Consider the following 26,125-nt stretch of genomic DNA (forward strand, 5'->3'; position numbering starts at 1 on the left):
TTCAGTACTGTGTCAAACTGTCTGCACATAAATATACACTCCTTTCTTCTATTGTGATCTCTGAGATTTTCATTTATGTATTTATTTATACCAGTCTCTAGTTCTACCCCATCATGGTAGATATATCAGAGCAGCACCAGTCTCTAGTTCTACCCCATCATGATAGATATATCAGAGCAGCTTCAGTCTCTAGATCTACCCCATCATGATAGATATATCAGAGCAGCGTCAGTCTCTAGTTCTACCCCATCATGATAGATATATCAGAGCAGCACCAGTCTCTAGGTCTACCCCATCATGATAGATATATCAGAGCAGCTTCAGTCTCTAGGTCTACCCCATCATGATAGATATATCAGAGCAGCGTAAGTCTCTAGTTCTACCCCATCATGATAGATATATCAGAGCAGCGTCAGTCTCTAGATCTACCCCATCATGATAGATATATCAGAGCAGCACCAGTCTCTAGGTCTACCCCATCATGATAGATATATCAGAGCAGTGTCAGTCTCTAGGTCTACCCCATCATGATAGATATATCAGAGCAGACATATCCTGTTTTTCTGGTGAAGTTCAATACAATTATTTTATCATAATTATTACATTCAATGTCTTATAGTTTCTTATAGCGTTCTGCCAGATGATCCTAAAGCGGGGGTCATGTCAGACCCCCCCCCTCATATCTTCTAAAAAATAAAAAAACATCAGAGAGCTAACTGCAGATAGCAGTGCTGTGTATTACTGTGCTGCTTAGTTTACACAGATCTGAAATCCAAGATGGCGTAGCAGTCGGACGTCGTGTCGTGTCGTGTCCCTTGTATATATCGTTTTTTTTACACATTTTTCTTCGCATAAACATTTTGCTAAACCTCAACTTCTAAATACTCTCCTGCAACCCGCCTCACCCAATGTAGCTATTTTTCTAAAGTATTTATATTTACTTCGAATCCGGAACCCCTCAACTGAAGCTAGCCAGCTAACTACCAGCTATCAGTCAGCAAACCATTGCTAGCGGTCTTCAGCTAACCGGTCATCAGCTAACCTTTAGCTCGGTAAAGCTCTCGCCAGTTCGAACAACGCGACTCTAACCAGAGCATAACGGACCTATTATTTTTTTATCCCCGGATTCCCACTGGATTCCCACCGCAAACGGAACATTTGCAGCTGGATCTTCACAACTAGCTAACTAGCTAACCGCAACCCCGGATGATTACTCCTGGCTAGCGTTTCCACCCACTTAGCTTGAAGCTAGCCCGGCCAGAGCTCCTGTGCTACCACCGTAGCATACTCCTGGGCTACAATATCCGGACCCACGACCGGATCGATGTCACCGCATGAAGAGGAATAAACAGACTCACCCCATGCGACGCCCCCAAAGGCTAACTTTCTAGCCCTTGCTATCTCCTTGCTTGCTAATTCGGCCTGCTAACTGCTAGCTTGTTTAGCCCCGGTCCGCTAACCTACCTTGTTTAGCCCGGCCTACTAACTGTTAGCTTGTTAGCACAGGCCTGCTAACCGTCTGAATCGCCGCGTCCCAACCACTCACTGGACCCATATTTACTTTCAATCTCTTTTCGATTTTTAATTTGTTTATACCTTCCGGTAACCTGCCTCACCCAATGTGATACGGAATCGCTATTATTTTAAATTTTAGAACACACTCAAGAACCTCCAGAAGCTAACCAGCTAACTAGCTACAAGCTATTTAGTCATTGTTAGCCACTGCTAGCGGCTTTTACCTTTTACCTTCTGCACAGCCAGACAGTTTTTTTAAACCTGGATAACACTCGCCAGTCCAGCTTCCCTGCCCCATCCACGCTGCCCCCTGGACACTGATCATACATAGCTGATGCATGCTGGACTGTCCATTAATCACGGTACTCCATTCTGCTTGTTTATGTTTTATCTGTCGGCCCCAGCCGCACTCAGGCTCTGTGTGTAGTTAGTCCGACCCTCCCTGCCTAGTCAACGCCATTTTACCTGCCGTTGTTGTGCTAGCTGATTAGCTGTTGTTGTCTCACCTACTGTTTTAGCTACTGTTTTAGCTAGCTCTCCCAATTCAACACCTGTGATTACTGTATGCCTCGCTGTATGTCTCTCTCAAATGTCAATATGCCTGGTATACTGTTGTTCAGGTTAGTTATCATTGTTTTTGTTTACAATGGAGCCCCTAGTTCCACTCTTCATACCCCTGATACCTCCTTTGTCCCACCTCCCACACATGCGGTGACCTCACCCATTACAACCAGCATGTCCAGAGATACAACCTCTCTCATCATCACCCAGTGCCTGGGCTTACCTCCCTGTACCCGCACCCCACCATACCCCTGTCTGCGCATTATGCCCTGAATATATTCTACCATGCCCAGAAATCTGCTCCTTTTATTCTCTGTCCCCAACGCTCTAGGCGACCAGTTTTGATAGCCTTTAGCCGCACCCTCATACTACTCCTCCTCTGTTCCGCGGGTGATGTGAAGGTAAACCCAGGCCCTGCATGTCCCCAGGCACCCTCATTTGTTGACTTCTGTGATCGAAAAAGCCTTGGTTTCATGCATGTCAACATCAGAAGCCTCCTCCCTAAGTTTGTTTTACTCACTGCTTTAGCACACTCTGCTAACCCTGATGTCCTTGCCGTGTCTGAATCCTGGCTCAGGAAGGCCACCAAAAATTCTGAGATTTCCATACCCAACTCTGGTGACACCAGTAGACTAATATAATGTTCTGGTGACACCAGTAGACTAATAGAATGTTCTGGTGACACCAGTAGACTAATAGAATGCTCTGGTGACACCAGTAGACTAATATAATGTTCTGGTGACACCAGTAGACTAATAGAATGTTATGGTGACACCAGTAGACTAATAATATAGTTCTGGTGACATCAGTAGACTAATATAATGTTATGGTGACACCAGTAAACAAACAGAATGCCATTTGGAGACGCTGGGAAGAGAGGAGAATGTGATGCTGTGTGCTGCTGCATACATAACTCAACCTCTAACCAAGAGACAGCAGTAGGCCTTCCTGTAAACCTGACCTTAACAACTCCACACCTGAGTTGAACTCTACACGGGAGTACAAACATGATATAATGCTTCAACCCAGCCAGTGTCACATCAGGTAGTAGTATATATAGACCAGGTAGTAGTATATATATTGGCATGACATTACATGAGAGGGTGTGGCCAATTGGCATGACATTACATGAGAGGGTGTGGCCAATTGGCATGACATTACATGAGAGGGTGTGGCCAATTGGCATGACATTACATGAGAGGGTGTGGCCAATTGGCATGACATTACATGAGAGGGTGTGGCCAATTGGCATGACATTACATGAGAGGGTGTGGCCAATTGGCATGACATTACATGAGAGGGTGTGGCCAATTGGCATGACATTACATGAGAGGGTGTGGCCAATGGCCCTTTACCATCATGCAAATGTGTATCCTCCTAGGCCTTAATATCTCACAGGAATTTGAATTATTTTCACCAAATTGGCGGATATAAACATGGGCCGGTTGTGATGCAAAGTGTGGTCTATCTGAATATGCTTGCATATGTTGACAGTGTTTGGAACACTGGAATTCTATAGTATTTCAATTAAATGCTTTAAGGCCAAATTTACATGTATTTAAGGATTTTGTTGTAGTGGGGACAGTAACATTAGTAATAAATAAAAAATATATTTAAGGAAAATGTTTTTATATACACTATATGTGGACACCTGTTCGTCCAACATCTCATTCTAAAATCATGGACATTAATATGGAGTTGGTCCCCCTTGTGCTGCTCTGACAGCCTCCACTCTTCTAGGAAGGATTTCCAGTAGCTGTTGGAACATTGCTGTGGGAACTTTCTTCCATTCAGCCAGAGGAGCGTTAGTGAGGTCGGGCACTGATGTTGGGCGATTAGGCCTGGCTCTTAGTCGGTGTTCCAATTCATCCCAAAGGTGTTCAATGGGTTGAGGTCAGGGCTCTGTGCAGGCCAGTCAAGTTCTTCCACATATATCTCGACAAACCATTTCTGTATGGACCTGGCTTTGTGCACCGAGGCATTGTGGGTGAAACAGGAAAGGGCCTTCCACAAACTGTTGCTACAAAGTTGCAAGCACAGAATTGTCTAGAATGTCATTGTATTCTGTAGCGTTAAGATTTCCCTTCACTGGAACTAAGGGGCCTGAACCATGAAAAACAGCCCCAGACCATTATTTCTCCTCCACCAAGTTGGCACTATGCATTGGGGCATGTAGCGTTCTCCTGGTATCCTCCAGGAGTCCGCCGGACTACCAGATGGTGACACGTGATTCATCACTCCAGAGAACGTGTTTCCACTGCTCCAGAGTCCAATGGCGGCGAGCTTTACACCACTCCAGCCGACACTTGGCATTGCACATGGTGAACTTAGGCTTGTATGCATGCGGCTGTTCGCCATAGTAAGTCTTGCAATATGCTAATATTTGTGTTATCTCTTCATAGTTGCTGCTGTGTCTCCCGAGTGGCGCAGTGGTTTAAGGCACTGCATCGTAGTGCTAACTGTGCCACTAGAGATTCTGGGTTCGAGTCAAGGCTCTGTCGCAGGGCGGCACACAATTGGCCCAGCGTTGTCTCGGTTAGGGGAGGCGCACTAGTGACTCCTGTGGTAGGCTGGGTGCAGTGCACGCTGCCACGGTCACCAGGTGTTTGTTGCCTGTGACACATTGGTGCAGCTGGCTTCATGGTTAAGTGGGTATTGTGTCAAGAAGCAGTGCAGCTTGTTTGGGTCGTGTTTCGAAGGATGCAAGGCTCTTGACTTTCACCTCTCCTGAGTTCGTATGGGAGTTGCAGTGATGAGACAAGACTATAACTACGAATTGGATATTATGAAATTGGGGGTACAAATAAAAATATAAAAATAATAGTTGATATTTGTTGCTAGTTGGCTTTTTACCTTATATAAATGTATAATCAAACTCTGTATTTAACAAGTTTATCAACGTCTTAGTTTTGTCCTCACATGACGTTTCCAATTAAACTTTTTCACCCAGGACACTATCTGGCACCCCTACTATCTGGCAGGACCTGTCCGGACGAAAAGACTAAGTACCATTTTGCCAGCCGCTTTACAGTCGCTGTAGTAATAATATACAGGTATCGCCTGTATATAATATACAGGTGAGGATAACCGAGTAGCAAGCTCGATTTCAGACGTAATCGTTAGGCAAGAGCAATTTAAGTGTTGAAAAGGATGAAACAACGTCTGTGCCCCCAGTAAATAATGATCAGTCCCTGCAGCCGGACTAGGCTTCTGGAAAGAAATGCTATCGCATGGTCAACCGGTGTAGCTCATTCAGCCGATATAAACGTTCAACTGGTTTCCCCCACTAGTTGTTCCTCTACGGTTACGGGGTCTGAGCCGCAGAGCCTCCCATCATTAGCGCTGGCAAATTGAAAACCCTTGTCATTGGCGACTTCATTACCCGCAATATTCCACTTAAAAAGAATCATCCAGCGATCGTGTATAATTTACCACACCAGGGGACAGGTCTACCGACGTAAAGGATCATGGTATAGGGATATTGTCCATCCATCTCAGTGTTACCGGCCTCAGTCTGTAGCTGAGGTGGCCTGTAATTGGAAAAAGAACGGACACAATTCGGGCACTTTCTTTATTCTGAAGAATGGTGCGTGCGATTGGACAGAACTTGTTGTTTCTCCAACTACCACAGTGCAACAGCGCCATCTATTGGCTTGATGGCCTCACTACTGCTGAAGCATGTAGTGATATATATATATATTTATTTGTTTATGTATTTGTCTTTATTAACTGTTAATAAAGACAAATACATAAACAAATTGGTTATAAAAAAATATAATAAAGGGGTGTCTGTTTTTAGTTACTTTGTTTTCAACCCATTACATCATCACTAACTATGTTATGATGAAACAGTCAGAGGTCACCAATGCGCAACATACACTATATTTACAAAGGTAAGTGGACACCACTAGAGCAGCTTATCAAAATTATGTGGATACATTCACTAGCTGGTTTTCATCAAGGATCTCACTGTACTTTGCTCCGTTCATCTTTCCCTCGATCCTGACTAGTCTCCCTGACCCTGCCTCTAAAGAAACATCCTCACAGCTTGATGCTGCCACCACCATGCTTCACTGTAGGGATGGTGCCAGGTTTCCTCAAGACGTAACGCTAGGAATTCAGGCCAAAGAGTTCAATCTTGGCTTCACAGACCAGAGAATATTGTTTCTCATGGTCTGAGTCCGTTACGTGCCTTTTGGCAAACTCCAAGAGGGCTGTTATGTGCTTTTTACTGAGGAGTGGCTTCCGTCTGGCCACTCTACCATAAAGGCCTGATTGGTGGAGTGCTGCAGAGATGGTTGTCCTTCTGGAAGGTTCTCCCATCTCCACAGAGGAACTCTGGAGCTCTGTCAGAGTGACCATCGGGTTCTTGGTCACCTCCCTGACCAAGGCCCTTCTCCCCCATTGCTCAGTTTGGCTCTAGGACGAGTCTTGGTGGTTCCAAACTTCTTCCATTTAAGAATGATGGAGGCCACTGTGTTCTTGGGGTCCTTCAATGCTACAGAAATGTTTTGGTACCCTTCCCCAGATTTGTGCCTGAACACAATCCTGTCCCGGAGCTCTACAGACAATTCCTTCTACCTCATGGCTTGGTTTTTGCTCTTACATGCACTGTCAACTGTGGGACCTTATATAGACAGGTATGTGCCTTTCCAAATAATTTCCAATCAATTGAATTTACCACAGGTGGACTCCAATCAAGTTGTAGAAACATCTCAAGGATGATCAATGGAAACAGGATGCACCTGAACTCAGTTTCGAGTCTCACAGCAAAGGGTCTGAATACCTATGTAAATAAGCTATTTTGTGTTCTAAAAACCTGTTTTCGCTTTGTCATTATGGGGTATTGTGATGTCATTATGGGGTATTGTGATGTCATTATGGGGTATTGTGTGTAGATTGATTAGGACAAACATTCATTAAATACATTGTAGAGTAAGGCTGGACTGTAACAACATGTGGGAAAAGTGAAGGGGTCTGAATACTTTCCGAATGCACTGTAAACATGGCGGTGTTCGCTTTAGCAATCTCACTGGAATAAAGACCTCCCCCAGTTCTGTCGTTATTGAAAAAGACTGTGATAATACCTCACATCTCAAAATAGAACAATTTAAATGTCAGATCCCTCACTACTGTTAGTAATTAGATATGTAGATGGGTGATCCGGTCAAGGATCGATTCAGACTAAGTGGTAAATTTTATGACAAGTAAACAGTTTATTCAGAGTGAAAATATGTAGTACAGCGTAATTACGGCTCTTCCGTTAGTTCGTGTGGAACGGCAGGCAGAGAGCGTAAACAGTCAGCACAGCCCTTATATACGTCACAGAAAGTAGGTTGACTCTAGGAAGATCGGATCTCCGGATTGGTTCAGCTGGTTGTAGTCTGTAGTCTTCCGCCATTGGCTCAGTTGTCTGTCTGTCATCGTAGAATCTTCTTCGGGCACACAGTGTTCGATTAAAAGGGAGATTATGTGTGTAATGTGGGAGCTATCCTGTAGGGGACCCCACAGGCTTTACTGTGGAAATACGTTGCTATGTGTTGTCTCAGTTATAACAATGCAATAGCCATGTATTTAGCAGTAGGTTGGTCTCCTGCATAATAGCAATTCTTTACACTACCAAGGCAGTCATAGTCAATGAACTAATCCCTGATCGTAAACCTGATGTGATTGGCCTGACTGAAACATGGCTCAAGAATGGTGAATTTACAGCGCAGTCATGGCAGATAAATCCTCACATTTTTGGTGACTTCACTATTAACACTGAGAACACCACAGACCCATTTAAAAACTATTGCCTATATCTAATCTCCAATTCCTCTCATTGTTTTTTGTCTAAAGCCGTTCACTCAGCCATAACTGGCCTCGCCTCCAGGACAATTACCTGGCTGTGCATTGCACCTCAAAAAATTGGATACGATCCGTCAACTCAATCGCAAAGAAGATGAAAATGAAGAAGACATTTGTTCCATGAAAAGATGAACCACAACCAGCTAAAACGGCTATACCTTTTATACATGTAAATAGATTGGCTTTATGTAACATCTGACGTATCGGTCCACAGTCAGTGAAGAGAAAAGTAAACACAGTACTACACGCGTACGTGGCATGTTGCACGGACGGTGACGTAAGCGTTATCCGGAAGTGCTACATTTTCATCCGCAATGGAGATGCTGGCTTGTTGGCAAAACATTTCAAGCTAGCTATAGATATATATATATAAATATTAATAATAATAGCTTACTGCAGGTAGCTAGTTTTTATGAAATGGCTATAACAAATAGCAACGTTGGAGAGAGTACGATGTGGTCAACACGCTATGAATTACAACTTGCCTGCTGTAGGCAATAAGACTCATGCGAGAAGATTGTCCGCTAGGCTAACTCGACGGTGTTTACATATCTACAAAGTAAGGATCAGACTAGTTAGGTAGTTCTCTAGATGTACATGTTTGCATAACAAAACCGCGTTCAAGATAGATCAATAACTCGTAGCCTTTCCACGTCCTCTGAAAGTCACTAGAAATGATTTAGACTGACATGTCTGTTTAGAACTCGGTACAGAAAGCTAGAATTGCGACGTCCGGGAGTTCTATTTGTCTAGCGAGCTAGAGCCTCAACACGAACCACAAGTCGTGTCTAGCAGGCAAGCTGAACACCATTTTTGTTATCAAATCTGTAACTATGTCTATGGACGACTTCACTTCGATCAGCCTGCTTTCCCTGGCCATGTTGGTGGGGTGTTATGTGGCTGGAACCATTCCTCTGGCTGTCAACTTCTCAGAGGTGAGTAGTATTCCAACTACAAACACATGGTTTAGAAACAAAGAACGTTACTTGTACTTAAAATGGGAGTCAACAGCTGAAGTCCTTAGCTAATTACTGAGATTACAGTGCACATCAATGCACAATTAGTTTAAAAACAGCAGTATCAGTGTTTCTTAGCCAAACTAGTCAATTGTAATGTATTCTAATTTAAACATACAATTTGACATATTCAGTGATGTCAGGTAACTGATCATGTGAGGCCAAAGTTCATGGTTAGGATATTGATCCCTGCCATGATTGATCCTTGCCCGGGTTGTTCTGTAATCCTGATGAACCCTCTGTCCTAGTTGTTCCCTTTGTCCTAGTTGTTCCCTCTGTCCTAGTTGTTCTGTAATCCTGCTGAACCCTCTGTCCTAGTTGTTCCCTCTGTCCTAGTTGTTCCCTCTGTCCTAGTTGTTCCCTCTGTCCTAGTTGTTCCCTCTGTCCTAGTTGTTCCCTCTGTCCTAGTTGTTCCCTTTGTCCTAGTTGTTCTGTAATGCTGCTGAACCCTCTGTCCTAGTTGTTCTGTAATGCTGCTGAACCCTCTGTCCTAGTTGTTCTGTAATGCTGCTGAACCCTCTGTCCTAGTTGTTCCCTCTGTCCTAGTTGTTCTGTAATCCTGATGAACCCTCTGTCCTAGTTGTTCCCTTTGTCCTAGTTGTTCTGTAATGCTGCTGAACCCTCTGTCCTAGTTGTTCCCTCTGTCCTAGTTGTTCCCTCTGTCCTAGTTGTTCTGTAATGCTGCTGAACCCTCTGTCCTAGTTGTTCCCTCTGTCCTAGTTGTTCCCTCTGTCCTAGTTGTTCCCTCTGTCCTAGTTGTTCCCTCTGTCCTAGTTGTTCTGTAATGCTGCTGAACCCTCTGTCCTAGTTGTTCCCTCTGTCCTAGTTGTTCCCTCTGTCCTAGTTGTTCCCTCTGTCCTAGTTGTTCTGTAATCTTGCTGAACCCTCTGTCCTAGTTGTTCCCTCTGTCCTAGTTGTTCCCTCTGTCCTAGTTGTTCTGTAATGCTGCTGAACCCTCTGTCCTAGTTGTTCCCTCTGGTTCCCTCTGTCCTAGTTGTTCCCTCTGTCCTAGTTGTTCCCTCTGTCCTAGTTGTTCTGTAATCCTGCTGAACCCTCTGTCCTAGTTGTTCTGTAATCCTGCTGAACCCTCTGTCCTAGTTGTTCTGTAATCCTGATGAACCCTCTGTCCTAGTTGTTCCCTCTGTCCTAGTTGTTCTGTAATCCTGCTGAACCCTCTGTCCTAGTTGTTCTGTAATCCTGCTGAACCCTCTGTCCTAGTTGTTCCCTCTGTCCTAGTTGTTCCCTCTGCCCTAGTTGTTCCCTCTGTCCTAGTTGTTCTGTAATGCTGCTGAACCCTCTGTCCTAGTTGTTCCCTCTGTCCTAGTTGTTCCCTCTGTCCTAGTTGTTCCCTCTGTCCTAGTTGTTCTGTAATCCTGATGAACCCTCTGTCCTAGTTGTTCTGTAATCTTGCTGAACCCTCTGTCCTAGTTGTTCCCTCTGTCCTAGTTGTTCCCTCTGTCCTAGTTGTTCTGTAATGCTGCTGAACCCTCTGTCCTAGTTGTTCTGTAATCCTGCTGAACCCTCTGTCCTAGTTGTTCCCTCTGTCCTAGTTGTTCTGTAATCTTGCTGAACCCTCTGTCCTAGTTGTTCCCTCTGTCCTAGTTGTTCTGTAATGCTGCTGAACCCTCTGTCCTAGTTGTTCTGTAATCTTGCTGAACCCTCTGTCCTAGTTGTTCTGTAATCCTGCTGAACCCTCTGTCCTAGTTGTTCCCTCTGTCCTATTTGTTCTGTAATCCTGCTGAACCCTCTGTCCTAGTTGTTCTGTAATGCTGCTGAACCCTCTGTCCTAGTTGTTCCCTCTGTCCTAGTTGTTCCCTCTGTCCTAGTTGTTCTGTAATCTTGCTGAACCCTCTGTCCTAGTTGTTCCCTCTGTCCTAGTTGTTCCCTCTGTCCTAGTTGTTCCCTCTGTCCTAGTTGTTCTGTAATCCTGATGAACCCTCTGTCCTAGTTGTTCCCTCTGTCCTAGTTGTTCTGTAATCTTGCTGAACCCTCTGTCCTAGTTGTTCTGTAATCTTGCTGAACCCTCTGTCCTAGTTGTTCTGTAATCCTGCTGAACCCTCTGTCCTAGTTGTTCCCTCTGTCCTAGTTGTTCCCTCTGTCCTAGTTGTTCCCTCTGTCCTAGTTGTTCCCTCTGTCCTAGTTGTTCCCTCTGTCCTAGTTGTTCCCTCTGTCCTAGTTGTTCTGTAATCCTGCTGAACCCTCTGTCCTAGTTGTTCTGTAATCCTGCTGAACCCTCTGTCCTAGTTGTTCCCTCTGTCCTAGTTGTTCCCTCTGTCCTAGTTGTTCCCTCTGTCCTAGTTGTTCTGTAATGCTGCTGAACCCTCTGTCCTAGTTGTTCCCTCTGTCCTAGTTGTTCCCTCTGTCCTAGTTGTTCCCTCTGTCCTAGTTGTTCTGTAATCCTGCTGAACCCTCTGTCCTAGTTGTTCTGTAATCCTGATGAACCCTCTGTCCTAGTTGTTCTGTAATCTTGCCGAACCCTCTGTCCTAGTTGTTCCCTCTGTCCTAGTTGTTCCCTCTGTCCTAGTTGTTCTGTAATGCTGCTGAACCCTCTGTCCTAGTTGTTCTGTAATCCTGCTGAACCCTCTGTCCTAGTTGTTCCCTCTGTCCTAGTTGTTCTGTAATCTTGCTGAACCCTCTGTCCTAGTTGTTCCCTCTGTCCTAGTTGTTCTGTAATCTTGCTGAACCCTCTGTCCTAGTTGTTCCCTCTGTCCTAGTTGTTCTGTAATCTTGCTGAACCCTCTGTCCTAGTTGTTCTGTAATCCTGCTGAACCCTCTGTCCTAGTTGTTCCCTCTGTCCTAGTTGTTCTGTAATCCTGCTGAACCCTCTGTCCTAGTTGTTCTGTAATGCTGCTGAACCCTCTGTCCTAGTTGTTCCCTCTGTCCTAGTTGTTCCCTCTGTCCTAGTTGTTCCCTCTGTCCTAGTTGTTCTGTAATCTTGCTGAACCCTCTGTCCTAGTTGTTCCCTCTGTCCTAGTTGTTCCCTCTGTCCTAGTTGTTCCCTCTGTCCTAGTTGTTCTGTAATCCTGATGAACCCTCTGTCCTAGTTGTTCCCTCTGTCCTAGTTGTTCTGTAATGCTGCTGAACCCTCTGTCCTAGTTGTTCCCTCTGTCCTAGTTGTTCTGTAATCCTGCTGAACCCTCTGTCCTAGTTGTTCCCTCTGTCCTAGTTGTTCTGTAATCCTGCTGAACCCTCTGTCCTAGTTGTTCTGTAATGCTGCTGAACCCTCTGTCCTAGTTGTTCCCTCTGTCCTAGTTGTTCCCTCTGTCCTAGTTGTTCTGTAATCTTGCTGAACCCTCTGTCCTAGTTGTTCCCTCTGTCCTAGTTGTTCCCTCTGTCCTAGTTGTTCCCTCTGTCCTAGTTGTTCCCTCTGTCCTAGTTGTTCTGTAATCCTGATGAACCCTCTGTCCTAGTTGTTCCCTCTGTCCTAGTTGTTCTGTAATCTTGCTGAACCCTCTGTCCTAGTTGTTCTGTAATCTTGCTGAACCCTCTGTCCTAGTTGTTCTGTAATCCTGCTGAACCCTCTGTCCTAGTTGTTCCCTCTGTCCTAGTTGTTCTGTAATGCTGCTGAACCCTCTGTCCTAGTTGTTCCCTCTGTCCTAGTTGTTCCCTCTGTCCTAGTTGTTCTGTAATGCTGCTGAACCCTCTGTCCTAGTTGTTCCCTCTGGTTCCCTCTGTCCTAGTTGTTCCCTCTGTCCTAGTTGTTCCCTCTGTCCTAGTTGTTCTGTAATCCTGCTGAACCCTCTGTCCTAGTTGTTCTGTAATCTTGCTGAACCCTCTGTCCTAGTTGTTCCCTCTGTCCTAGTTGTTCTGTAATGCTGCTGAACCCTCTGTCCTAGTTGTTCCCTCTGGTTCCCTCTGTCCTAGTTGTTCCATCTGTCCTAGTTGTTCCCTCTGTCCTAGTTGTTCTGTAATCCTGCTGAACCCTCTGTCCTAGTTGTTCTGTAATCCTGCTGAACCCTCTGTCCTAGTTGTTCTGTAATCCTGATGAACCCTCTGTCCTAGTTGTTCCCTCTGTCCTAGTTGTTCTGTAATCCTGCTGAACCCTCTGTCCTAGTTGTTCTGTAATCCTGATGAACCCTCTGTCCTAGTTGTTCTGTAATCCTGCTGAACCCTCTGTCCTAGTTGTTCCCTCTGTCCTAGTTGTTCCCTCTGTCCTAGTTGTTCCCTCTGTCCTAGTTGTTCCCTCTGTCCTAGTTGTTCTGTAATGCTGCTGAACCCTCTGTCCTAGTTGTTCCCTCTGTCCTAGTTGTTCCCTCTGTCCTAGTTGTTCCCTCTGTCCTAGTTGTTCCCTCTGTCCTAGTTGTTCTGTAATGCTGCTGAACCCTCTGTCCTAGTTGTTCTGTAATGCTGCGGAACCCTCTGTCCTAGTTGTTCTGTAATCTTGCTGAACCCTCTGTCCTAGTTGTTCTGTAATCCTGCTGAACCCTCTGTCCTAGTTGTTCCCTCTGTCCTAGTTGTTCTGTAATCCTGCTGAACCCTCTGTCCTAGTTGTTCTGTAATGCTGCTGAACCCTCTGTCCTAGTTGTTCCCTCTGTCCTAGTTGTTCCCTCTGTCCTAGTTGTTCTGTAATCTTGCTGAACCCTCTGTCCTAGTTGTTCCCTCTGTCCTAGTTGTTCCCTCTGTCCTAGTTGTTCCCTCTGTCCTAGTTGTTCTGTAATCCTGATGAACCCTCTGTCCTAGTTGTTCCCTCTGTCCTAGTTGTTCTGTAATCTTGCTGAACCCTCTGTCCTAGTTGTTCTGTAATCCTGCTGAACCCTCTGTCCTAGTTGTTCCCTCTGTCCTAGTTGTTCTGTAATCCTGCTGAACCCTCTGTCCTAGTTGTTCCCTCTGTCCTAGTTGTTCCCTCTGTCCTAGTTGTTCTGTAATGCTGCTGAACCCTCTGTCCTAGTTGTTCTGTAATGCTGCTGAACCCTCTGTCCTAGTTGTTCTGTAATGCTGCTGAACCCTCTGTCCTAGTTGTTCTGTAATCTTGCTGAACCCTCTGTCCTAGTTGTTCCCTCTGTCCTAGTTGTTCTGTAATGCTGCTGAACCCTCTGTCCTAGTTGTTCCCTCTGGTTCCCTCTGTCCTAGTTGTTCCCTCTGTCCTAGTTGTTCCCTCTGTCCTAGTTGTTCTGTAATCCTGCTGAACCCTCTGTCCTAGTTGTTCTGTAATCTTGCTGAACCCTCTGTCCTAGTTGTTCCCTCTGTCCTAGTTGTTCTGTAATGCTGCTGAACCCTCTGTCCTAGTTGTTCCCTCTGGTTCCCTCTGTCCTAGTTGTTCCCTCTGTCCTAGTTGTTCCCTCTGTCCTAGTTGTTCTGTAATCCTGCTGAACCCTCTGTCCTAGTTGTTCTGTAATCCTGCTGAACCCTCTGTCCTAGTTGTTCTGTAATCCTGATGAACCCTCTGTCCTAGTTGTTCCCTCTGTCCTAGTTGTTCTGTAATCCTGCTGAACCCTCTGTCCTAGTTGTTCTGTAATCCTGATGAACCCTCTGTCCTAGTTGTTCTGTAATCCTGCTGAACCCTCTGTCCTAGTTGTTCCCTCTGTCCTAGTTGTTCTGTAATGCTGCTGAACCCTCTGTCCTAGTTGTTCTGTAATCCTGCTGAACCCTCTGTCCTAGTTGTTCCCTCTGTCCTAGTTGTTCCCTCTGTCCTAGTTGTTTCCTCTGTCCTAGTTGTTTCCTCTGTCCTAGTTGTTCCCTCTGTCCTAGTTGTTCTGTAATGCTGCTGAACCCTCTGTCCTAGTTGTTCCCTCTGTCCTAGTTGTTCCCTCTGTCCTAGTTGTTCCCTCTGTCCTAGTTGTTCCCTCTGTCCTAGTTGTTCTGTAATCCTGATGAACCCTCTTTCCTAGTTGTTCTGTAATCTTGCTGAACCCTCTGTCCTAGTTGTTCCCTCTGTCCTAGTTGTTCCCTCTGTCCTAGTTATTCTGTAATCCTGCTGAACCCTCTGTCCTAGTTGTTCCCTCTGTCCTAGTTGTTCTGTAATCTTGCTGAACCCTCTGTCCTAGTTGTTCCCTCTGTCCTAGTTGTTCTGTAATGCTGCTGAACCCTCTGTCCTAGTTGTTCTGTAATCTTGCTGAACCCTCTGTCCTAGTTGTTCTGTAATCCTGCTGAACCCTCTGTCCTAGTTGTTCTGTAATCCTGCTGAACCCTCTGTCCTAGTTGTTCCCTCTGTCCTAGTTGTTCTGTAATCCTGCTGAACCCTCTGTCCTAGTTGTTCTGTAATGCTGCTGAACCCTCTGTCCTAGTTGTTCCCTCTGTCCTAGTTGTTCCTCTGTCCTAGTTGTTCTGTAATCTTGCTGAACCCTCTGTCCTAGTTGTTCCCTCTGTCCTAGTTGTTCCCTCTGTCCTAGTTGTTCCATCTGTCCTAGTTGTTCTGTAATCCTGATGAACCCTCTGTCCTAGTTGTTCCCTCTGTCCTAGTTGTTCTGTAATCTTGCTGAACCCTCTGTCCTAGTTGTTCTGTAATCTTGCTGAACCCTCTGTCCTAGTTGTTCTGTAATCCTGCTGAACCCTCTGTCCTAGTTGTTCCCTCTGTCCTAGTTGTTCCCTCTGTCCTAGTTGTTCCCTCTGTCCTAGTTGTTCCCTCTGTCCTAGTTGTTCCCTCTGTCCTAGTTGTTCTGTAATCCTGCTGAACCCTCTGTCCTAGTTGTTCTGTAATCCTGATGAACCCTCTGTCCTAGTTGTTCTGTAATCCTGCTGAACCCTCTGTCCTAGTTGTTCCCTCTGTCCTAGTTGTTCCCTCTGTCCTAGTTGTTCCCTCTGTCATAGTTGTTCCCTCTGTCCTAGTTGTTCTGTAATGCTGCTGAACCCTCTGTCCTAGTTGTTCCCTCTGGTTCCCTCTGTCCTAGTTGTTCCCTCTGTCCTAGTTGTTCCCTCTGTCCTAGTTGTTCTGTAATCCTGCTGAACCCTCTGTCCTAGTTGTTCTGTAATCTTGCTGAACCCTCTGTCCTAGTTGTTCCCTCTGTCCTAGTTGTTCTGTAATGCTGCTGAACCCTCTGTCCTAGTTGTTCCCTCTGGTTCCCTCTGTCCTAGTTGTTCCCTCTGTCCTAGTTGTTCCCTCTGTCCTAGTTGTTCTGTAATCCTGCTGAACCCTCTGTCCTAGTTGTTCTGTAATCCTGCTGAACCCTCTGTCCTAGTTGTTCTGTAATCCTGATGAACCCTCTGTCCTAGTTGTTCCCTCTGTCCTAGTTGTTCTGTAATCCTGCTGAACCCTCTGTCCTAGTTGTTCTGTAATCCTGATGAACCCTCTGTCCTAGTTGTTCTGTAATCCTGCTGAACCCTCTGTCCTAGTTGTTCCCTCTGTCCTAGTTGTTCTGTAATGCTGCTGAACCCTCTGTCCTAGTTGTTCTGTAATCCTGCTGAACCCTCTGTCCTAGTTGTTCCCTCTGTCCTAGTTGTTCCCTCTGTCCTAGTTGTTTCCTCTGTCCTAGTTGTTTCCTCTGTCCTAGTTGTTCCCTCTGTCCTAGTTGTTCTGTAATGCTGCTGAACCCTCTGTCCTAGTTGTTCCCTCTGTCCTAGTTGTTCCCTCTGTCCTAGTTGTTCCCTCTGTCCTAGTTGTTCTGTAATCCTGATGAACCCTCTTTCCTAGTTGTTCTGTAATCTTGCTGAACCCTCTGTCCTAGTTGTTCCCTCTGTCCTAGTTGTTCCCTCTGTCCTAGTTATTCTGTAATCCTGCTGAACCCTCTGTCCTAGTTGTTCCCTCTGTCCTAGTTGTTCTGTAATCTTGCTGAACCCTCTGTCCTAGTTGTTCCCTCTGTCCTAGTTGTTCTGTAATGCTGCTGAACCCTCTGTCCTAGTTGTTCTGTAATCTTGCTGAACCCTCTGTCCTAGTTGTTCTGTAATCCTGCTGAACCCTCTGTCCTAGTTGTTCTGTAATCCTGCTGAACCCTCTGTCCTAGTTGTTCCCTCTGTCCTAGTTGTTCTGTAATCCTGCTGAACCCTCTGTCCTAGTTGTTCTGTAATGCTGCTGAACCCTCTGTCCTAGTTGTTCCCTCTGTCCTAGTTGTTCCCTCTGTCCTAGTTGTTCTGTAATCTTGCTGAACCCTCTGTCCTAGTTGTTCCCTCTGTCCTAGTTGTTCCCTCTGTCCTAGTTGTTCCATCTGTCCTAGTTGTTCTGTAATCCTGATGAACCCTCTGTCCTAGTTGTTCCCTCTGTCCTAGTTGTTCTGTAATCTTGCTGAACCCTCTGTCCTAGTTGTTCTGTAATCTTGCTGAACCCTCTGTCCTAGTTGTTCTGTAATCCTGCTGAACCCTCTGTCCTAGTTGTTCCCTCTGTCCTAGTTGTTCCCTCTGTCCTAGTTGTTCCCTCTGTCCTAGTTGTTCCCTCTGTCCTAGTTGTTCCCTCTGTCCTAGTTGTTCTGTAATCCTGCTGAACCCTCTGTCCTAGTTGTTCTGTAATCCTGATGAACCCTCTGTCCTAGTTGTTCTGTAATCCTGCTGAACCCTCTGTCCTAGTTGTTCCCTCTGTCCTAGTTGTTCCCTCTGTCCTAGTTGTTCCCTCTGTCATAGTTGTTCCCTCTGTCCTAGTTGTTCTGTAATGCTGCTGAACCCTCTGTCCTAGTTGTTCTGTAATCCTGCTGAACCCTCTGTCCTAGTTGTTCCCTCTGTCCTAGTTGTTCCCTCTGTCCTAGTTGTTCTGTAATCTTGCTGAACCCTCTGTCCTAGTTGTTCCCTCTGTCCTAGTTGTTCCCTCTGTCCTATTTGTTCCCTCTGTCCTAGTTGTTCTGTAATCCTGATGAACCCTCTGTCCTAGTTGTTCCCTCTGTCCTAGTTGTTCTGTAATCTTGCTGAACCCTCTGTCCTAGTTGTTCTGTAATCTTGCTGAACCCTCTGTCCTAGTTGTTCTGTAATCCTGCTGAACCCTCTGTCCTAGTTGTTCCCTCTGTCCTAGTTGTTCTGTAATCCTGCTGAACCCTCTGTCCTAGTTGTTCCCTCTGTCCTAGTTGTTCCCTCTGTCCTAGTTGTTCTGTAATGCTGCTGAACCCTCTGTCCTAGTTGTTCTGTAATGCTGCTGAACCCTCTGTCCTAGTTGTTCTGTAATGCTGCTGAACCCTCTGTCCTAGTTGTTCTGTAATGCTGCTGAACCCTCTGTCCTAGTTGTTCTGTAATCTTGCTGAACCCTCTGTCCTAGTTGTTCCCTCTGTCCTAGTTGTTCTGTAATGCTGCTGAACCCTCTGTCCTAGTTGTTCCCTCTGGTTCCCTCTGTCCTAGTTGTTCCCTCTGTCCTAGTTGTTCCCTCTGTCCTAGTTGTTCTGTAATCCTGCTGAACCCTCTGTCCTAGTTGTTCTGTAATCCTGCTGAACCCTCTTTCCTAGTTGTTCTGTAATCCTGATGAACCCTCTGTCCTAGTTGTTCCCTCTGTCCTAGTTGTTCTGTAATCCTGCTGAACCCTCTGTCCTAGTTTTTCTGTAATCCTGATGAACCCTCTGTCCTAGTTGTTCTGTAATCCTGCTGAACCCTCTGTCCTAGTTGTTCCCTCTGTCCTAGTTGTTCCCTCTGTCCTAGTTGTTCCCTCTGTCCTAGTTGTTCCCTCTGTCCTAGTTGTTCTGTAATGCTGCTGAACCCTCTGTCCTAGTTGTTCTGTAATCCTGCTGAACCCTCTGTCCTAGTTGTTCCCTCTGTCCTAGTTGTTCCCTCTGTCCTAGTTATTCCCTCTGTCCTAGTTGTTCCCTCTGTCCTAGTTGTTCTGTAATGCTGCTGAACCCTCTGTCCTAGTTGTTCCCTCTGTCCTAGTTGTTCCCTCTGTCCTAGTTGTTCCCTCTGTCCTAGTTGTTCCCTCTGTCCTAGTTGTTCTGTAATCCTGCTGAACCCTCTGTCCTAGTTGTTCTGTAATCCTGATGAACCCTCTGTCCTAGTTGTTCTGTAATCTTGCTGAACCCTCTGTCCTAGTTGTTCCCTCTGTCCTAGTTGTTCCCTCTGTCCTAGTTGTTCCCTCTGTCCTAGTTGTTCCCTCTGTCCTAGTTGTTCTGTAATGCTGCTGAACCCTCTGTCCTAGTTGTTCTGTAATCCTGCTGAACCCTCTGTCCTAGTTGTTCCCTCTGTCCTAGTTGTTCTGTAATCTTGCTGAACCCTCTGTCCTAGTTGTTCCCTCTGTCCTAGTTGTTCTGTAATGCTGCTGAACCCTCTGTCCTAGTTGTTCTGTAATCTTGCTGAACCCTCTGTCCTAGTTGTTCTGTAATCCTGCTGAACCCTCTGTCCTAGTTGTTCCCTCTGTCCTAGTTGTTCTGTAATCCTGCTGAACCCTCTGTCCTAGTTGTTCTGTAATGCTGCTGAACCCTCTGTCCTAGTTGTTCCCTCTGTCCTAGTTGTTCCCTCTGTCCTAGTTGTTTCCCTCTGTCCTAGTTGTTCTGTGCTGCTGAACCCTCTGTCCTAGTTGTTCTGTAATCTAGTTGTTCTGCTGAACCCTCTGTCCTAGTTGTTCCCTCTGTCCTAGTTGTTCCCTCTGTCCTAGTTGTTCCTCTGTCCTAGTTGTTCCCTCTGTCCTAGTTGTTCCCTCTGTCCTAGTTGTTCTGTAATGCTGCTGAACCCTCTGTCCTAGTTGTTCCCTCTGTCCTAGTTGTTCCTCTGTCCTAGTTGTTCCCTCTGTCCTAGTTGTTCCCTCTGTCCTAGTTGTTCTGTAATCCTGCTGAACCCTCTGTCCTAGTTGTTCTGTAATCCTGATGAACCCTCTGTCCTAGTTGTTCTGTAATCTTGCTGAACCCTCTGTCCTAGTTGTTCCCTCTGTCCTAGTTGTTCCCTCTGTCCTAGTTGTTCTGTAATGCTGCTGAACCCTCTGTCCTAGTTGTTCTGTAATCCTGCTGAACCCTCTGTCCTAGTTGTTCCCTCTGTCCTAGTTGTTCTGTAATCTTGCTGAACCCTCTGTCCTAGTTGTTCCCTCTGTCCTAGTTGTTCTGTAATGCTGCTGAACCCTCTGTCCTAGTTGTTCTGTAATCTTGCTGAACCCTCTGTCCTAGTTGTTCTGTAATCCTGCTGAACCCTCTGTCCTAGTTGTTCCCTCTGTCCTAGTTGTTCTGTAATCCTGCTGAACCCTCTGTCCTAGTTGTTCCCTCTGTCCTAGTTGTTCTGTAATCCTGCTGAACCCTCTGTCCTAGTTGTTCTGTAATGCTGCTGAACCCTCTGTCCTAGTTGTTCCCTCTGTCCTAGTTGTTCCCTCTGTCCTAGTTGTTCTGTAATCTTGCTGAACCCTCTGTCCTAGTTGTTCCCTCTGTCCTAGTTGTTCCCTCTGTCCTAGTTGTTCTGTAATCCTGATGAACCCTCTGTCCTAGTTGTTCCCTCTGTCCTAGTTGTTCTGTAATGCTGCTGAACCCTCTGTCCTAGTTGTTCCCTCTGTCCTAGTTGTTCCCTCTTTCCTAGTTGTTCCCTCTGTCCTAGTTGTTCCCTCTGTCCTAGTTGTTCTGTAATCCTGCTGAACCCTCTGTCCTAGTTGTTCTGTAATCTTGCTGAACCCTCTGTCCTAGTTGTTCCCTCTGTCCTAGTTGTTCCCTCTGTCCTAGTTGTTCTGTAATGCTGCTGAACCCTCTGTCCTAGTTGTTCTGTAATGCTGCTGAACCCTCTGTCCTAGTTGTTCTGTAATCCTGCTGAACCCTCTGTCCTAGTTGTTCCCTCTGTCCTAGTTGTTCTGTAATCTTGCTGAACCCTCTGTCCTAGTTGTTCCCTCTGTCCTAGTTGTTCTGTAATGCTGCTGAACCCTCTGTCCTAGTTGTTCTGTAATCTTGCTGAACCCTCTGTCCTAGTTGTTCTGTAATCCTGCTGAACCCTCTGTCCTAGTTGTTCCCTCTGTCCTAGTTGTTCTGTAATCCTGCTGAACCCTCTGTCCTAGTTGTTCTGTAATGCTGCTGAACCCTCTGTCCTAGTTGTTCCCTCTGTCCTAGTTGTTCCCTCTGTCCTAGTTGTTCTGTAATCTTGCTGAACCCTCTGTCCTATTTGTTCCCTCTGTCCTAGTTGTTCCCTCTGTCCTAGTTGTTCCCTCTGTCCTAGTTGTTCTGTAATCCTGATGAACCCTCTGTCCTAGTTGTTCCCTCTGTCCTAGTTGTTCTGTAATCTTGCTGAACCCTCTGTCCTAGTTGTTCTGTAATCTTGCTGAACCCTCTGTCCTAGTTGTTCTGTAATCCTGCTGAACCCTCTGTCCTAGTTGTTCCCTCTGTCCTAGTTGCTCCCTAGTTGTTCCCTCTGTCCTAGTTGTTCCCTCTGTCCTAGTTGTTCTGTAATCCTGCTGAACCCTCTGTCCTAGTTGTTCTGTAATCCTGATGAACCCTCTGTCCTAGTTGTTCTGTAATCCTGCTGAACCCTCTGTCCTAGTTGTTCCCTCTGTCCTAGTTGTTCCCTCTGTCCTAGTTGTTCCCTCTGTCCTAGTTGTTCTGTAATGCTGCTGAACCCTCTGTCCTAGTTGTTCTGTAATCCTGCTGAACCCTCTGTCCTAGTTGTTCCCTCTGTCCTAGTTGTTCCCTCTGTCCTAGTTGTTCCCTCTGTCCTAGTTGTTCCCTCTGTCCTAGTTGTTCTGTAATGCTGCTGAACCCTCTGTCCTAGTTGTTCCCTCTGTCCTAGTTGTTCCCTCTGTCCTAGTTGTTCCCTCTGTCCTAGTTGTTCCCTCTGTCCTAGTTGTTCTGTAATCCTGCTGAACCCTCTGTCCTAGTTGTTCTGTAATCCTGATGAACCCTCTGTCCTAGTTGTTCTGTAATCTTGCTGAACCCTCTGTCCTAGTTGTTCCCTCTGTCCTAGTTGTTCCCTCTGTCCTAGTTGTTCTGTAATGCTGCTGAACCCTCTGTCCTAGTTGTTCTGTAATCCTGCTGAACCCTCTGTCCTAGTTGTTCCCTCTGTCCTAGTTGTTCTGTAATCTTGCTGAACCCTCTGTCCTAGTTGTTCCCTCTGTCCTAGTTGTTCTGTAATCTTGCTGAACCCTCTGTCCTAGTTGTTCCCTCTGTCCTAGTTGTTCTGTAATGCTGCTGAACCCTCTGTCCTAGTTGTTCTGTAATCTTGCTGAACCCTCTGTCCTAGTTGTTCTGTAATCCTGCTGAACCCTCTGTCCTAGTTGTTCCCTCTGTCCTAGTTGTTCTGTAATCCTGCTGAACCCTCTGTCCTAGTTGTTCTGTAATGCTGCTGAACCCTCTGTCCTAGTTGTTCCCTCTGTCCTAGTTGTTCTGTAATCCTGATGAACCCTCTGTCCTAGTTGTTCCCTCTGTCCTAGTTGTTCTGTAATGCTGCTGAACCCTCTGTCCTAGTTGTTCCCTCTGTCCTAGTTGTTCCCTCTTTCCTAGTTGTTCCCTCTGTCCTAGTTGTTCCCTCTGTCCTAGTTGTTCTGTAATCCTGCTGAACCCTCTGTCCTAGTTGTTCTGTAATCTTGCTGAACCCTCTGTCCTAGTTGTTCCCTCTGTCCTAGTTGTTCCCTCTGTCCTAGTTGTTCTGTAATGCTGCTGAACCCTCTGTCCTAGTTGTTCTGTAATGCTGCTGAACCCTCTGTCCTAGTTGTTCTGTAATCCTGCTGAACCCTCTGTCCTAGTTGTTCCCTCTGTCCTAGTTGTTCTGTAATCTTGCTGAACCCTCTGTCCTAGTTGTTCCCTCTGTCCTAGTTGTTCTGTAATGCTGCTGAACCCTCTGTCCTAGTTGTTCTGTAATCTTGCTGAACCCTCTGTCCTAGTTGTTCTGTAATCCTGCTGAACCCTCTGTCCTAGTTGTTCCCTCTGTCCTAGTTGTTCTGTAATCCTGCTGAACCCTCTGTCCTAGTTGTTCTGTAATGCTGCTGAACCCTCTGTCCTAGTTGTTCCCTCTGTCCTAGTTGTTCCCTCTGTCCTAGTTGTTCTGTAATCTTGCTGAACCCTCTGTCCTATTTGTTCCCTCTGTCCTAGTTGTTCCCTCTGTCCTAGTTGTTCCCTCTGTCCTAGTTGTTCTGTAATCCTGATGAACCCTCTGTCCTAGTTGTTCCCTCTGTCCTAGTTGTTCTGTAATCTTGCTGAACCCTCTGTCCTAGTTGTTCTGTAATCTTGCTGAACCCTCTGTCCTAGTTGTTCTGTAATCCTGCTGAACCCTCTGTCCTAGTTGTTCCCTCTGTCCTAGTTGTTCCCTCTGTCCTAGTTGCTCCCTAGTTGTTCCCTCTGTCCTAGTTGTTCCCTCTGTCCTAGTTGTTCCCTCTGTCCTAGTTGTTCTGTAATCCTGCTGAACCCTCTGTCCTAGTTGTTCTGTAATCCTGATGAACCCTCTGTCCTAGTTGTTCTGTAATCCTGCTGAACCCTCTGTCCTAGTTGTTCCCTCTGTCCTAGTTGTTCCCTCTGTCCTAGTTGTTCCCTCTGTCCTAGTTGTTCTGTAATGCTGCTGAACCCTCTGTCCTAGTTGTTCTGTAATCCTGCTGAACCCTCTGTCCTAGTTGTTCCCTCTGTCCTAGTTGTTCCCTCTGTCCTAGTTGTTCCCTCTGTCCTAGTTGTTCTGTAATGCTGCTGAACCCTCTGTCCTAGTTGTTCCCTCTGTCCTAGTTGTTCCCTCTGTCCTAGTTGTTCCCTCTGTCCTAGTTGTTCCCTCTGTCCTAGTTGTTCTGTAATCCTGCTGAACCCTCTGTCCTAGTTGTTCTGTAATCCTGATGAACCCTCTGTCCTAGTTGTTCTGTAATCTTGCTGAACCCTCTGTCCTAGTTGTTCCCTCTGTCCTAGTTGTTCCCTCTGTCCTAGTTGTTCTGTAATGCTGCTGAACCCTCTGTCCTAGTTGTTCTGTAATCCTGCTGAACCCTCTGTCCTAGTTGTTCCCTCTGTCCTAGTTGTTCTGTAATCTTGCTGAACCCTCTGTCCTAGTTGTTCCCTCTGTCCTAGTTGTTCTGTAATCTTGCTGAACCCTCTGTCCTAGTTGTTCTGTAATCCTGCTGAACCCTCTGTCCTAGTTGTTCCCTCTGTCCTAGTTGTTCTGTAATCCTGCTGAACCCTCTGTCCTAGTTGTTCTGTAATGCTGCTGAACCCTCTGTCCTAGTTGTTCCCTCTGTCCTAGTTGTTCCCTCTGTCCTAGTTGTTCTGTAATCTTGCTGAACCCTCTGTCCTAGTTGTTCCCTCTGTCCTAGTTGTTCCCTCTGTCCTAGTTGTTCTGTAATCCTGATGAACCCTCTGTCCTAGTTGTTCCCTCTGTCCTAGTTGTTCTGTAATCTTGCTGAACCCTCTGTCCTAGTTGTTCTGTAATCTTGCTGAACCCTCTGTCCTAGTTGTTCTGTAATCCTGCTGAACCCTTTGTCCTAGTTGTTCCTTCTGTCCTAGTTGTTCCCTCTGTCCTAGTTGTTCCCTCTGTCCTAGTTGTTCCCTCTGTCCTAGTTGTTCTGTAATCTTGCTGAACCCTCTGTCCTAGTTGTTCTGTAATGCTGCTGAACCCTCTGTCCTCTCTGTCTTGTCCCTCAGGAGAAGCTGAAGCTGGTGACGGTCCTGGGAGCAGGGCTGCTGTGTGGTACTGCCCTGGCTGTCATCATCCCCGAGGGGGTCCATGCCCTGTACGAGGAAGTCCTGGAGGGTGAGATTGGGGCTGTGTCCCAAATGGCACCCTATATTCCCTTTCATAGTGCACTACTTTTGACCAGGTCCTATGGGGTTCTAGTCAAAAGTAGTGCACTATGTAAAGCTGAGCACAGATCGAAACAATGAGACAGATATTTCACCGGATGTATGAATCTGAAGCATCCGCTTGGCTTTTCCTCTCACTACCAAATATGGTGGTGAGAGGAAGCCCCGTGGCCGACAGTGGGAGAAGGTAAACTGACATTCTGACAATTTTCTCATTGATGAAACGGTTGATCTCAATACAGTATTCTGTTCCCAAAACTAGAAATTGTTACGAACAGACTGGACTAAGTTTTGTGTATTTGACCTCAAATAATGTTCCCCAAACTAGAAATTGTTACGAACAGACTGGACTAAGTTTTGTGTATTTGACCTCAAATAATGTTCCCAAAACTAGAAATTGTTACGAACAGACTGGACTAAGTTTTGTGTATTTGACCTCAAATAATGTTCCCCAAACTAGACCTCAAATAATGTTCCCCAAACTAGAAATTGTTACGAACAGACTGGACTAAGTTTTGTGTATTTGACCTCAAATAATGTTGGACTAAGTTTTGTGTATTTGACCCAAACTAGAAATTGTTACGAACAGACTGGACTAAGTTTTGTGTATTTGACCTCAAATAATGTTCCCCAAACTAGAAATTGTTACGAACAGACTGGACTAAGTTTTGTGTATTTGACCTCAAATAATGTTCCCCAAACTAGAAATTGTTACGAACAGACTGGACTAAGTTTTGTGTATTTGACCTCAAATAATGTTCCCCAAACTAGAAATTGTTACGAACAGACTGGACTAAGTTTTGTGTATTTGACCTCAAATAAGACTAGGATTAAGACTTTTGTGTATTTGACCTCAAATAATGTTCCCCAAACTAGAAATTGTTACGAACAGACTGGACTAAGTTTTGTGTATTTGACCTCAAATAATGTTACGAACAGACTGGACTAAGTTTTTGTATTTGACCTCAAATAATGTTCCCCAAACTAGAAATTGTTACGAACAGACTGGACTAAGTTTTGTGTATTTGACCTCAAATAATGTTCCCCAAACTAGAAATTGTTACGAACAGACTGGACTAAGTTTTGTGTATTTGACCTCAAATAATGTTCCCCAAACTAGAAATAATGTTCCCAAACTAGAAATTGTTACGAACAGAACAGACTGGACTAAGTTCCCCAAACTAGAAATTTTGAACAGACTGGTAGTTTTTGACCTCAAATAATGTTCCCCAAACTAGAAATTGTTACGAACAGACTGGACTAAGTTTTAAGTGTATTTGACCTCAAATAATGTTCCCCAAACTAGAAATTGTTACGAACAGACTGGACTAAGTTTTGTGTATTTGACCTCAAATAATGTTCCCCAAACTAGAAATTGTTACGAACAGACTGGACTAAGTTTTGTGTATTTGACCTCAAATAATGTTCCCAAACTAGAAATTGTTACGAACAGACTGGACTAAGTTTTCTGAACAGACTGGACTATGTTGACCTCAAATAATGTTCCCCAAACTAGAAATTGTTACGAACAGACTGGACTAAGTTTTGTGTATTTGACCTCAAATAATGTTCCCCAAACTAGAAATTGTTACGAACAGACTGGACTAAGTTTTGTGTATTTGACCTCAAATAATGTTCCCCAAACTAGAAATTGTTACGAACAGACTGGACTAAGTTTTGTGT

General features: G+C 45.5%; 1 protein-coding gene across 3 annotated transcripts in view; it reads left to right on the forward strand.

The window, feature by feature from the left end:
* The first annotated feature begins 8,186 nt into the window (after positions 1-8,186).
* The window catches only part of slc39a9 (solute carrier family 39 member 9), a 26,071-nt gene continuing 8,132 nt past the window's right edge, over positions 8,187-26,125 (forward strand). Inside the window, exons 1-2 of one of the 3 annotated variants that reach the window (XM_065004407.1) lie at positions 8,187-8,861; positions 24,284-24,392. In XM_065004407.1, the coding sequence (XP_064860479.1) occupies positions 8,760-8,861; positions 24,284-24,392 (211 nt within the window). In that variant the 5' untranslated portion in view covers positions 8,187-8,759. The remainder of the gene's footprint in view (positions 8,862-24,283; positions 24,393-26,125) is intronic. The other 2 variants (XR_010459820.1, XM_029655109.2) reach the window with 2 other exon arrangements.

Source organism: Oncorhynchus nerka, linkage group LG18, assembly GCF_034236695.1.
Source record: "Oncorhynchus nerka isolate Pitt River linkage group LG18, Oner_Uvic_2.0, whole genome shotgun sequence".
NCBI lineage: Eukaryota > Metazoa > Chordata > Actinopteri > Salmoniformes > Salmonidae > Oncorhynchus > Oncorhynchus nerka.